The sequence below is a fragment of the Urocitellus parryii genome, chromosome 11, assembly GCF_045843805.1.
Source record: "Urocitellus parryii isolate mUroPar1 chromosome 11, mUroPar1.hap1, whole genome shotgun sequence".
Classification (NCBI taxonomy): Eukaryota; Metazoa; Chordata; class Mammalia; order Rodentia; family Sciuridae; genus Urocitellus; species Urocitellus parryii.
The window spans coordinates 70,591,280-70,605,711 of record NC_135541.1 but is presented as its reverse complement, the minus strand read 5'-3'; the positions used below and the strand labels follow the sequence as shown (position 1 = coordinate 70,605,711).

Below are 14,432 nucleotides of genomic sequence, written 5' to 3'. Positions count from 1 at the left end.
TAACATTTTAGGTGATGTTAAGGAGGAAGAGTCAGCCAAAGAGAGCTGTCAGGTAAAGGCTACAAAAAAATGTGAAAGGTCTCTGAAGAGAAGAGCTTCATCAAAAAGAAACAGAAGGCCATCATGGCTGGTGAGAAGAATGGCATAATATGAAGCTAGAAACCTAGGCCAGGACTGATCACCATAAGGAGTTTGGATTGCACAGGTCCAAACAGAAGAAACTAGCACTACCTGAATTATTATTTTTTTTTTTTTTTAAAGAGAGAGTGGGGGGGGGGAGGAGAGAGAGAGAGAGAGAGAGAGAGAGAGAGAGAGAGAGAGAGAGAGAGAGAGAGAGGAGAGGGAAATTTTTTAATATTTATTTTTTAGTTCTCAAGGGACACAACATCTTTGTTTGTATGTGGTGCTGAGGATCGAACCCGGGCCACACGCATGCCAGGCGAGCGCGCTGCCGCTTGAGCCACATCCCTAGCCCCCTGAATTATGTTTTTAAAAGATTATACTTTGTGTGGCTGGGCACGGTGGCACACACCTGTAATCCCAGTGGCTGTTCAAAGTCAACCTTAGTAATTTAGCAAGGTGCTAAAGGGCTTGGGGTGTGGCTCAGTGGTTAAGTGCCCCTGGGTTCAATCCCCTCTACAAAAAATAATTAAAATAAAAAATTATACTTTTAATCTGTGTAGAAAACTAAGTCTAGCAGAGTTAAGAGTGGAAACAAGATTAGTTATAAGCTATTTTGGCTATCCAGCAAAGACGATGATGATTTCAGTTGGGTAATAGCAGCAGATTTAAAAAAAAGCATGCAGATAAATTCTGGAAGTAGAATAGACAAGACTACCTGATAGATCAGATGTAGAAAACAATAAAAAAAGAAGACTACAGGATGGTCCCTAGCAACATAATTTATACAATTATATGGAACATAATTTCTTTGGTTATTAGAACTATATTTTTTTTAGTTGTTGATTGATCTTTATTTACTTACTTATATGTGGTGCTGAGAATCGAACCCAGTACCCCACACATGCTAGGCAAGCATTCTACCAGTGAGCCACAATTCCAGCCCACTTTCTTTTTTAATCAAGAAAACAAGTAATGTGGGGGCTAGGGATGTGGCTCAATCGGTAGCACGTTCACCTGGCATGCATGCGGCCCAGGTTCGATCCTCAGCACCACATACAAACAAAGATGTTGTGTCCGCAGAAAACTAAAAAATAAATATTAAAAAAAAAATTCTCTCTCTCTTTAAAAAAAAAAAAGAAAACAAGTAATGCTTAGAAAACAGAAGTTGAAAGACTGTTAAAGTTCTTACACAAATTCTTTTTATAAAAGCAATGAAGATATAAACACTAAGGGGATCACAAAAATTAATCTGCCTGCAAACTACAAATCTACAAATTATCCACTGGAAAATACATGAACTTGAATTTCTAAATTAAGTATAATAACAAGATATATTTTATTACTACTTTGTAAATAATCTATTCTGTATAAAGCCTCAAGTCTTCCATAAAAATTACTACTTAACTCCTGCCTCCTCTCACTCTAAAACATTAACCTGAAAGTTGTTACACTGAATTCTTATTATAGAGGACTCTTCTATAAGAGTTTCATATCTTAATCTGATTAGAGACATGACATTTTAAAATCCCAATTTAGTGTCAAAAGAACTAAATACTAATAATAACCCAGAAAAATCTATTATTCTTTTACCTTAGCCTTTACACAATTATTTTGAAATAAAGAATTAAGAAGGTTGACCAAGTCCTATTATGTTAAAATATGAACTCCTGAGCAAAACAGGTTTTCCACTAAGTAAATATGAATTCCCTTACCTTGATTGGCTCCAAATATTTAATATCTAATATTGAATTTTTCCAACTTAAAGGTAAGCAAAACTAGTTCACCATTTAAAAAAAAATCACAATGGTCCAGGAAAATCTAGTTTTAAAAGCCTTGTTTTATACAAAGAGAAATTATCTGTGAAATTCTACAAATGCCCATACATTCATCCACTTAATGCCTTATTATCTAATACATGGTACATTTATACAATTGCCTCAAATTTTTGAAAAGCTAATTTCACTAAAATTGAACCCAGAATAAAGATTTAAAGATGCTGCTCTTTCAATTCATGTTCACAAAAGATTCATATAAGATTTGTAAGAGCACTGATTTTCAGTGAGACATACACACTGTCATTTGAAAATAAATGACTGAAGAGTAGATATCTACCAGTTTTATGTTCTCTTGTAGAATATATAGGTATACAAAACATAAGTTAAAAAGAGAATATATGAAAGAGAAAGAATTAAAAAAAAAAAAAAAAAGTTTGCTTCTTAGTTCTTTAGGCAAAAACAGCCACGATAAAAGAACTAAAACTGGGGCTGGGGCTGTAGCTCAGTGGTGGAGCACTTGCCTAGAACGGTTGAGGCACTGGGTTCGATCCTCAGCACCACATAAAAAAATAAATAAAATAAAGTTTTTAAAAAAAGAAAAAAGAACTAAAACTGGCACACTTAACTTGCATTCAAATGTATCTTCAGGAAGATTTCAAGATTTGACACAGGCAGAAACAAAAGGAAAAAACTAAAACAAGTATAAACAAAGTCAGTCACACACTGACCTCTCTTTGAAATATGCTTAAAAATATACTTTAGTCACACTTCTTAAAAATATGACTGAGAAATATTTTTCTTTAATTCAAGTCTTCTCAATCATCTTGAAATCCTTGCAAGCTGAACTCATACATTAGAGCAAATACTGATTTTAGATACTAATTTCAATGATAAACCAATTCATTTAAATTGCTAATCCAGGGATAAAGATTTTGTAAAAAAAAAAAAAAAAAAAAAAATTTTATTACTACAAAGGGAAACATGTACACAAAGCTTTTAAGCTATCTTAACGCAAATTACTAGTCAATGTCCAATGCAGTAAAAAAATACACAGAGCACAAAATACTTGCCCAATTTATCTCTTCTAGGGTAAGTATTCAAAAAAATCAATGCACACTTGAAAATTCACTCCCAAGAGCAGCTTTTAAGTTCAAATGATTAGAACAGATATACTAATAATACACATCTATTATCCTTAACACCAATAATAAAGTAATAAAAATTAAGCTTAAAAATTATACAATTTATCAGATCTAAGTTTGATAGCTATAAAAACTAAATTAGTCTTACCTTCATTTTATTAAACAAATACCAAACGTGTACAAATTATATAAAACAAATTTTAATGGGTGGAATGCATGCAACATGTATGTTAATTCATATTTTAAGCTATTAAAGTTCTTACCCTTTTCCACATTAGGACAAAAATTTAAAGCTTCTTTTAAATCTACTACCTTATATTTAATTTTCTTCAGGTTGCTCAACAGGGAAGTCAACAGGTTCTTCCTTTGCCTCTTCCTCCACTTCTTCTGCTTCTGCAGCTCCCTCTACTTCCCCTACTGCCCCATCTTCCCCCACTGTCCCTATTTCCTCCCCTCCCTCTACATCCCCCTCTCCCTCTATTCCTCCAACTTCTCCCACATCCTCTACTTCTTCCACTTCCTCTGCTTCCCCCACTTCTTCTGCTTCTTCTTCCTCTTCATCCTCCTCTTCTTCAATGGGTTCATCAATCTTTTCTTCATCCTCTTCATCTCCTTCTATTTGCTGATCCTGAGAATGATCTTGAATTTCAAAAGGATTCTCACCCTAAAAACATGAGTAATGCCTTTTAAAATCAGCACACTTGTTTTTTCCATCAGTGAAATTTTTATTTGCTGTATCATGAAAAATACTATCTGTAGTTTTTTCACTTATGAAAAGTCCATTAAATCTATGTTCATATCTATTTCAGAACTCCATACTTAAGTCACTGCTTTGCACTCCACAAACTAGAATACTTAAAAGTCATATTTTCTTCTTTTTTTAAATATTTTTTTTAGTTGTAGATGGACATATACCTTTATTTTATTTTTATGTGGTGCTGAGGATTGAACCCAATGCCTCACATGTAGGGAGCAAGTGCTCTACCACTGAGCTACAAACCCAGCCCCAAAATCATATTTTCTTCTTAACTGAATTTCTAAAATTATATGTGAAAGACAAAGGCAAATATGCAAGCTTGCTTGGGTAGAAACAGAGAACACACAGTTGTGCATCTTAAATAACTAATCACCTACTATTATTGTAGGGTCTTTTTAAATCTGAAAACTGGGTACCTTGTTTTACCTACCAGATACCATGATTTCTTTCCACATTAAAAAATAGACACCCACTATTGTGTATAGTTACAATGCACCAATGAAAAATTAACTCAAATAAATGAACAAAAGCAAAAATGAGCATAGGTCATTAAAAATAATAATAATAAATTAAAAATAGACAAGTCTTTAATTCAGTAAACATTCATAGGAATAATTTTAGCAATTATATACCTGACTCAACTTCATATAAGTTGGACCATATCACAAGACCATATATTAATGTAGTAAGAAATAGAGAGGCAGTAAAAGTTATTAAACAGGAAAATATTAGGACAGAGAGGAATAGACGAAATACTCAGGCTGTGAGTGTAGCTCAGTAGTACAGCATGTGCTTAGGAGGCCCTATGTTCAATACCCACTGTCAAAAAAGGAGAATAAAAGAAATACTAATGAGGGGGCTACACTAATAATCCAGAAAAGGACAACATAAAAGATGTGACAACATTAAAAAAAATAGGTAAATTAGAGCAGGGAGAGGAGAAGTGGGTGCAAGCAGTTGTGAACTTGAAACTCAAAATCTGAGAGAGAACGTATGAAAATGCCTATATGTGAGGGTACAGGTCAGAAGAGAGGAACTGTTCAGTACAGAAGAACCCATAATAGTAAAATATTGTCTGCCAAAAGAGTTTCAAGAAAAATTGTGATTAATCAGCAGTGTCAAAAAAGAACACAAATAAAAGTAACAAAAGGACTGAAAAATGTCATAAAAGCCAATCACTTATTAAAGCTGAATAAGGGTTCCCAACTGTTTACTTTTCCATGTTAAATAAACCATAGTATGTTAATTTTTTTAAAGGCCCCTGGATTTAATAATTGGGTCACTGGTAATCTTAGGAGAAGCAGTTTCAAAAGTGTAACACAGGGCTGGGATGTGGCTCAGTGTGGCTCACTACCTAGCATGCACAAGGCCCCAGGTTCAATCCCCAGCACCACCAAAACAAAAGGAAAAAAAAAAAATACACAAAACATACACACACTCACACACGGGAGTTTGAATAGTAAGTTTTCAAAGACTCCATCTTCATAATTTCCTGTGAAATTCACAAAATCCAGAGGCCTTGGTCCACACTCAATATTTTAATTGACAAGTATTAGAGATCTTATTAAAATTTCTGAATCAGTTTCAGACCTCCTGAATCAAAATTTCCAGGGTAGAAGGTAACCTGTATATTTGAGCAGCATTTCATAAAATGTTAATATGAAAAGTTTGAGGAAACCTTAATTCAGAAGATCTGAAAAAAAGGCCTTGAAACTTTTTACTTGATCATACCCTCATAGGTGATTCTGATTTCATTCCTCCTGGTGAGAACTACTCAGTTAAAGAGTGAATAATAAGAAGTAAATAGCACAACACAAAACAATATTTTCAAGTACAGTCAGATGAGAAGAAACACTAATATGGGGAGGGCCAAAATTCAGGAAAAATAAAGTCATTTTTAGTTTGGAGAACTCATAAGGATGTCTGCTTATAAAAACAGAAAATAAATAATAAGCAAAGTAAAAATCAGATGCAAGCAACGTAAAACAAGAGATAAGGGGTAAAATAAGAGATAAGGGGTAAAATGAGAAAAGATAATGGTAAAATAAGAACAAGAACATAGATGAAGGTCAAAAAATAATATTTTCCTCACTGATAACAAAAAAGATAAAAAGAAAAGGTACATAAATCTAAGGCATAAACTCATTTCTAATAATCTTAATCTCCCTAACAAAAGAGAAAAGAACATGGAAGTGAGGAAAATAAAGATGAAATATAGAACATCTGAAGAATGAAAGAGTTTAGAACGTTCACTACAGAAGATACAATATTGATAATTAATAAGTAAAATTACTGAGTGAAAAACTGGCAAACAGGAATGACACAATAGCATGGGTTTTTTTCTTTTCTCATCATTTTTTAGGCAGAGACTTGTATTGCCCAGGATGGCCTTGTACACCTGGGTTCGAATGATCCTCCAGCCTCAACTTCCTGAGTAGCTGGGAGTACAGATCTCATGCAACTGTACTCAGCTCCATGATACATAGTTCAGCTAACTAGAGGTAGCTAAATGCTGGGAACTGGTAAGCAGTTGAAGAACAAATAAGCAATTGTAGAACACTATTGCTTGTTGAAATGGTTGACCATGAATGTCCAAGGAAGGAAGTAAAGGTAGAACATAATGATATAACTGGAAAATGAACTGATTATCTTGATGGGGTCAAAGATTTAAAAAGGTATTTTTCTCAGGGTGAAAGCAACTGAAGGTAAAAGAGGTTTAAGCCATGATAAAAGCTATTAAGAGCAGAGGATGTTCTCAGGAATGACAAGGAACATCACAGACAGAAATGCTGAACAAAGGCAAATCAATGAGAAATGTGATTCTAGTGCTTCTTGAATTTTAACATGCATATGAATCAAATGGGTTCGTGCTAAATGAAGATTCTTACTCCTTACTCTGTAGGCATAATAAGATTTAAAATTTTTTCTTATGAGCTCCAAGGTGATGTTTAGAATGCTGATCTAGAGATCATATTTGAAGTTCTAGAGATCTCTTCAGTTCAGGTGTTTTCTCCACAATATGCACATAAGCACTTCCACCAGTGATGTCTCCCATTCCATGAAGTGACTCAATTGGATAGCCTGAAAACCCTATGTAGAAACTCCTAATTTATATTTTCTTCATTAGAAATTCATTCAACAACAGAAATCACTAACTTCTTGAAACTTTGTGATAAAGCAAGGATAAAAATCTAGTTTTTCCTCATTTAGCTATTATCTTTTTAAGCTTCTGTCTTTTTGATGCCATACCTCCCCCAAAAATTAACATTTCAATTCACAGCTGCCTTTTTTTTAATAGTGTCAAGAAAGTAGTGAACAGCAACAAGCACAATTAATTAGAATTAGAAAATGGCCCTTGAGGAATAAATCAAAAGAACTGAGATTATTCAGCTTGGAAGCCGCTTGATAATAGTTAATAGCCATTAAATATATCAGGCTTTTTCACAAGAGTAGTGAGCTGTGAATCACCACAAAAGCCAAAATAAACTTCTTTATTCTATAAAGCCAAAATAAACTTCTTTATTCTATAAAGATTTACTAAATGCAAATAACAGACTTTTGTAAATCTTCAATATAACAGGTCTCATTAGTGCAGAATGATTTTAAATATTTTGTAAATACTCAAAAACTAACCTGTAAAATTTGTTTATTAATTTCCTGAAAAACAGTGTGTGTGAGTTCATGTTTGTACAAAAACTATTTGAAGAAATTCTGTGTAAAGAAGGAGTCAAGCAGTAACATATGACGAAAACCCTGAGTAGTAAAGTGGGTCAGGGTACCCAATTTGTACTATATTTAAATATCACAAAAAGTTACTATGGTGTCACTTTTAATTACTACTATACTACAGTATTTCCTAAAAAACTTTTGCCCCCAAATCTTACCTTAACAAATCGTTCATATCGTGCCTTCACTATTGGATTATTTAAAATGCTTGTGGCAGTCAAGACACTCTCTCTTTTTATTTGTTCCTTATAAGCCTATGGAAAACAGAATACATTTGAAGGTTAGAATGTCATGCCATAAAAAGTGCTTGTATAACTAAAAACATTTTATGCTCAACCCCTTAAATTTAAATGATTTCTCTTATGGCAAATAAAACTATAGAGCAATAGCTATTGGGTTCATAATCTAAATTAAATAATAAAGATTAATATGGACTAAACATTAACCGATTTAATGGATTATGAACTTAAAACAATGAAGATTCATAAGCCAATTAGTTTCAATAAAAACAATAAATCCCTAAACACTATAAATCTAGATGTACTAGACAGTTGCTTTCTCTCCTCTCTAAGTCATCTCTCAGCCCAAATACTAATTTTCATGCTATCTCAATGAATATAATTTTTTATTAATGAATATACTTTTTAATTCTGTATTTGTTGTTTTTAGTTATACATGACAGTAGAATGTATTCTGACATATCATACACAAATGGAGTATAACTTCCCATTATTGTGGTTGAACATAATGTGTGAAGTTATACTGATTGTATAATCATGTATGAACATAGGAAAGTTATGTCTAATTCATTAACTATCTCTCCCATTCCCATCCCCCTCACATTCCCCAAACCTCCTTGTCCAATCCAGTGAACCTCCAACTCCTCCCTCCCCACCCCCACCTCTTGTGAAAGAATATTTTTCATACCACAAGAGTAACTAATTAGTCTTCCTCTAGGCTATAGGTATCACAATAATGTATTAAGCAGAGAAGAAAAGGTAATAATATAAAATGTTTGGCTGCAAAAAGCATCAAAGAATTATCAAGGGTGGGGGGAAAGGGCAAAGATTAAGAAAACACTATTATGTGCTCAAACTGCATATAGAAGTCTGGGTTAAATGAAGTTCACTTCAATACAAAATATGAATTTAAGAGACAGGTATCCTCTATTTAAAACTTAAGAGCTTTAATATATGAATCTTTAAATCTAGTTCTCAAGTGAGTTAATTTCCTACTACATCAACATTTGTATTGTTTGAAGTAAACCTGACCCCCAAAACAACAGCCAATATGCAGAAGAAATAAGCTAAAAATTTTCCAGGATATTCTTCTCAAAAAATAAAAAATAAAAACAGTAGACAGTAACTGATCATCTTAATTTTTAAATTTATTTTTCATAACCACCAGAAAATGTATCAGTTATAATCTTTACTCATTTTTATTCTAAAACACATGCCTACTCTCACAAAACCATTTTGCATCAACTATAAAAAAAATAGTTCAACAATTGATTTTCTCAATGCTTACTGTAACCAGACACCATTTTAATTACCTTAAATGTTTTAATTTATTTAATCCTTAATCTTATTAGAGAGAATCATTATCCCTCCTATTTCCTTATATATAAGGAAACTTAGAAAGAAAGATTAATTTACTTGTTACATACTGATTGAGGATTTAAACCCTGAAAGTCTTGTTCAAGAGCCCACAGTCTTAACCAATATACAATGCTGCTTCTATGAGTATACTTTTAATTATTCTCATTTGAGATTAATAGTATTATATGTAGGAAGATAGTTACAAAACAATGGCCAAAAGATAATAAAGGACTGAGAAATTTCAAGGATTTTACGATAGATCAAAACTTACCTGTTTCCCTTTGATATGATCAGGAGATTTTAAGTGTTGCTGAACTGAACTATGTAAAGCAGGAATGTACACACTGCAAGCACTGCAGTGAACAGTCTCTACTTTCATCATGTGGTCATCTGCGGTAACACCTACAAAACAAATCCTATCATTAAAAAACTAATATATTCTTTTTTCTGACAAATCAAGACTCTACTGCTTAGTTTTCATAACCATTTGTACCCCTTTTACCACAAGAAGGATAAGAGTATATAGGTTTATGTTGAGATTTTTAACACATCTCATAAATCTACAGATTTTTTAGACATGAAGATAACTGGTTAAAATTACACGGTGCAATTACATTGTACTTCCTAATCATGTTATACACTCATATTCTGAGGCCTATAAATCTATCTTCCCCAAAATATAAACGAAAACAAAGTTGATTTTGTAATAAAATAAGAATTTTTCATGATTATAAATATGGGTGGGTAGGGAGAGGAAAAGGGATGTCAACATTTGATTCTTAAGGGGAAAAAATATTTTTTTAGATCTTGAAAATGATTAGAATTTATTTCAAGGAAAGGTATAAATATATGCAAGGGATATTTTGTGTGTATTCTTAAGATACATTTTTAATTATTTTTACTAAAATTTTAAAACTCACTACTTTAATAACAACATTATGTAAATACTATTTGCCTTTTTGGCCCCACCATCAAATCTGATATTGTCAGGAATTACAAACAAGTAGAAAAGAGAACATAAGTCATAAACAAAATCACAAGCAGGGTCTGAGCACTGGGGTCTCTGCTAACCATAGAGAAAATAGCAGACTTTCTAAGAATTGCAAGCAATTTAGTATGACTAGGGCACAGACTATAATTAAGGGACAAAAGATGAGAACAGAAAAACTAAAAAGGGCCTAGGTTTAAAAGATCTTTGTGTGCCATGTCTAGGAATTTGAACTTTAAAGTGTAGAGAATGGAGAACCACTGCAATTTTCTGAAATAATAAGATTACACAGAATTAGAAATATGAAAGACTGGAAGTAAGAAAACTAGTTAGGAAAATACTACAACTATCAAGAGAACAGGTAAGGATTTCAATAAAAGCAAAATCTAAAGGAGAGGTTAAGGAACAGACTTAGTAAATATTTAAGATAGAACCTATAAGAAATAGTGCTACAAACACAGAAAGGAAAAGGTATCTTAAATCAACTCCATACTTCTGGTTTTGGTAGACGGTGGGACTACTTTTCAAGATAAATGAAGGAGATATTAGTGGGTTTTTGTTTTGTTTTCTCTGCAGGGGGCATATGCTGAAATAAATGATATAATTGTTTTGGATATATTGATTTTGTCTAACTGATGAAGAGATGTCTGTAGGCAGTTGGACAAATAAGATTGGAGTTCAGAAGGAATTACAGGAAAAGATGAATTTTCTTATAAACTCAAATGAAGGAGGCAACAGTAGGTAATAATAAATTTGTAAGCACTGAAACAGGAAATCAAAATTCACTTCTCTTAACCCACAAAGGCAAGCAAATATTTAATTATGTGCTATATCACTTTGTAGGGGAGAACAAGAAAGCTTATCATTTATGATAAAAAAGTTATGTTAAATATACATGTAAATTTCCTAAAACAATTTGCCTACTTACCTTCCATAACATCTTTTTCAATTATTTTGACAACCTCTGTTTGATTATTTGTTTGTTGTTTACGAATAGATGTTTTCTTAAATTTATTCACCATGCATTCCTAGAAAATAAAAAAGAATCCAAACAGTTCTCAATAAGCACTTCAGTATATGCTTAGCACCATGCTCATCTTATTGAAGACACAATACCTGCTCTATAAGAATTAATATCTGTTCATAAGCAGCTTACAATTTAGGTGAGTAGGCTATCATAAAATACTAAAAAATTACAAAAAGTATTGACTTTTCAAAATGTATTTTACACATAGAGAAAAAAATCAAAGACAGCTGAAATAGTGAAGAGGGCTTCTTAGGTAAATGCATATTTAAGTCGTAAGTGACAGATGGCAACCCACTGAGGAAAGAAATTACATAAAAATTTTTTTTGTTGTTGTTTGTTTGTGGTGTTGGGGTTTGAACCCAGGGCCTTGTGCACGTGAGGCAAGCACCCTACCAAATGAGTTATATCCCCAGCCCCTCAGAAAGAAATTGTAATTAAGGGACACAATTCTGCAAGGTCTGAATGATCACTGTATTTCTAATCCTCTAATAATTTTTATCACTCCTGTCTAAATCTGTTTTCTGTACAATTACCAGTTTAGCTCAAGCCTCTTCTTTCTGCATTCCTGGTCCCAACAACTTTTCTCTTGCCCAAGCCCTTACTGTACTTCTGAACTATTGCCATTTATTCTTAAATATATCATCTGTTTATCTGTCAATACATTCTATTATTGTTGCATTAAGAGTGGTATCTCTAGTCTTCAGTGCCTGACAGCATCTTCCATAGAAATTAAAAAACAAACAAACAAACAAAAAAATGCATGACCACATACTGATAATATAAAGGATGATGGTTTGGATATGAGTTGGCCCCCAAAAGCTCATGTGTGAGACAATGCAAGAAAGTTTAGAGGAAATAATTGGGTTATGAGAGTCTTGACCTAATCAGATTAGAGTATTGATTCCCTGATAGGGATTAACTGGGTGGTAACCATAGGTAGGTAAAGTTTGGCTGGAAGAGATAGGTCACTGGGGACATGCCTTTGGGGTAATAATATTTTGTCCTTGCTGAGTGGAGCTCTCTTTCTCTACTTCCCAGTGTCCTGAGCCGCTTTCCTCTGCCACGCTTTTTGCTGCCACAATGTTCTGCCTCACATGGAGCCTCAAGGAATGGAGCCAGCTGTCTATGGATTGAGACCTCTGAAACTGGGAACCCCAAAATAAACTTTTCCTCCTCTAATTGTTCTTGTCAGGACTTCTGGTCATAGCAGTAAAAAAGCTGTCTAAAACAACTAGGTTCTTTGCCTCTGACAGGATCTTTAGCAGCTCTTAGCATGATCTTTCAATTATGATAAAAATGAGTTGCTATAAGGTTCAACTGAAATAATGAATTAAAGTGGCAACCACATGTATACACAGTGGATGATAGCTGAAACTACATGAACAAACAGTGTAAAGCAATTACTTTTCTGACACTTCTGCCATTTCTGTGAGCAATGTAAAATGGTTTTCCAAATACCAAATCCAAACTCTACAGAAGACTTCACATCTAATTCTGGGTTAATTTTAATAGCTTTCTCTCAATAAAGTTAATTATTAAATTTTCAGAAACATAGAACAGAAAAGGTGGGAAACTATAAAAAAAGAAATAAGATAATTCAGATCAGATAAAAGTGCTTATCACCTCAAAAACAGCTACTTACATGCAAAAACTCCATAACAACTTTGTCAAATTTAGTTTGTTTCTGAATATGATCTAATGTTTCTTGGTGTGAAGAACTTTCCAGATGCAGTTCGATATCTTTTTCTTCAAAGGTTCGAAATTTGCAAAACGAGCATGTGAATGCCATTCTATGAAGAAAAAAAGTTTTTCTTTAAATATTACCATTTCCTCTTAGAGAATACACCAATGAAACTAATTTTACCACATAAATCATTTCCTTTTTTTCCATTTTATGACTTATTTGAATTTAACTTAAGTCAGAAAAATATAGTCTTTCTTTTACCTATTTGGACAGCACTGTTATTATACCATTTTTCATTTCTGGCTCATCTTGGAATTAATACAATTAAAAGGCCAAAGCAAACAGAGGACTATTAAATTCCAAAGTTCTACAACTTATTTTACATTTGTATCATCAACAAAGCCAGGTAGCAAACCAAACAATGTAACTCTTGGATGATCAAAAGTTCTACTCACTATACAACATTTCAGGGAAAATAATAGGCCTGGCCTAGACAAATGCATATATTTGTAAGCTGAAGAGCCATATCAGAATGAATTTCCCCATTGTTTCTACTTTATCATAATATATCATTTCTTTTTCCTTGAATTATGTCAATAGTCTCCAAAATGGTTTCTGACCACAATCTTCATTTTCCAATTAATTCCCCACACTGCTATTAGATTTATTTTCCTGGTTCATACTATGGGCTCTAGAGTCAAATGCTGGGTTTATATCCTGGCTCCTTTATGTGAGATTGAGCAAATGATTTAACTCTGGCTCAGTTTTCTTATCTTTATGAAATGAGATTTCTCATAGAGATGCCATAAGGATTAAAAAAAGAAAAATTATTACATATAAAGTCCTTAAAACAGCAATTGTTCAATTAATTATTATTATTTCCTAATCTGGATAATACCACAATTACTGCTCAAATGCTTGAATGGCTCTTGTCGATCAAAAAACAAAGTCAAAATGCTTTCAGCTGCCTAATCTCTCCTCTTTTTGACTTTATACATCAATACCTTTAATGGAATCTAAGACACAGTATGTCTTTATTAAATGTTTAAATTACATTATACCTTTTGCCCTACTGTACTCACTTTAATCTATATAGCTTTTCATTTTCTGAATATAAAAAAAACCCCACACATTTCTTTGCTTTTATCTCAAGCCAAGCACTCCACCTACACTACCTCTCACAGCTCCTGCAATCCTACCATTTCTAGATTAGTACAAATACCACTTCCATGAAGTACCCTTCCCTGATTTACCTGCACTCTTATTTACAAGTTCTTGCTCATAAAACTACCTTGTACGTCTTCTTGCACTCTTCACCATATACTATTATTTGTATACATCTCACACATCTATCCCTTTCTTCCTGGTTTCCCTTAAGCACATATACATAGTTATATTTCCATCTTCTTTATATTAAGAACATTCAAGTAATCAAAGGAACATATCACAAGAATAGTAGTCATTTACAGTCAATCTCTAATACTTCTAACTCAGAGAAAAACTGCTCTGGTAAATTAAAATAATTTGGGGTTATTTTAAAGGGTTCTTATCCTAATATGACAACTTAATTGAACTGACATTCTATTGGTTATATCATCAGGTTTTTATTTAT

General features: G+C 32.9%; 1 protein-coding gene across 2 annotated transcripts in view; it reads right to left on the bottom strand.

Annotated features, from left to right (window-relative positions):
* Nucleotides 1–3,194: 3,194 nt before the first annotated feature.
* Znf326 (zinc finger protein 326) overlaps nt 3,195–14,432 on the bottom strand; it is a 37,233-nt gene continuing 25,995 nt past the window's right edge. For both annotated transcript variants that reach the window (XM_077791307.1, XM_077791308.1), the window contains 5 exons: nt 12,779–12,926; nt 11,038–11,137; nt 9,393–9,523; nt 7,682–7,777; nt 3,195–3,704 (listed from right to left, as the gene is read on the bottom strand). In XM_077791307.1, the coding sequence (XP_077647433.1) occupies nt 3,360–3,704; nt 7,682–7,777; nt 9,393–9,523; nt 11,038–11,137; nt 12,779–12,926 (820 nt within the window). In that variant the 3' untranslated portion in view covers nt 3,195–3,359. The remainder of the gene's footprint in view (nt 3,705–7,681; nt 7,778–9,392; nt 9,524–11,037; nt 11,138–12,778; nt 12,927–14,432) is intronic.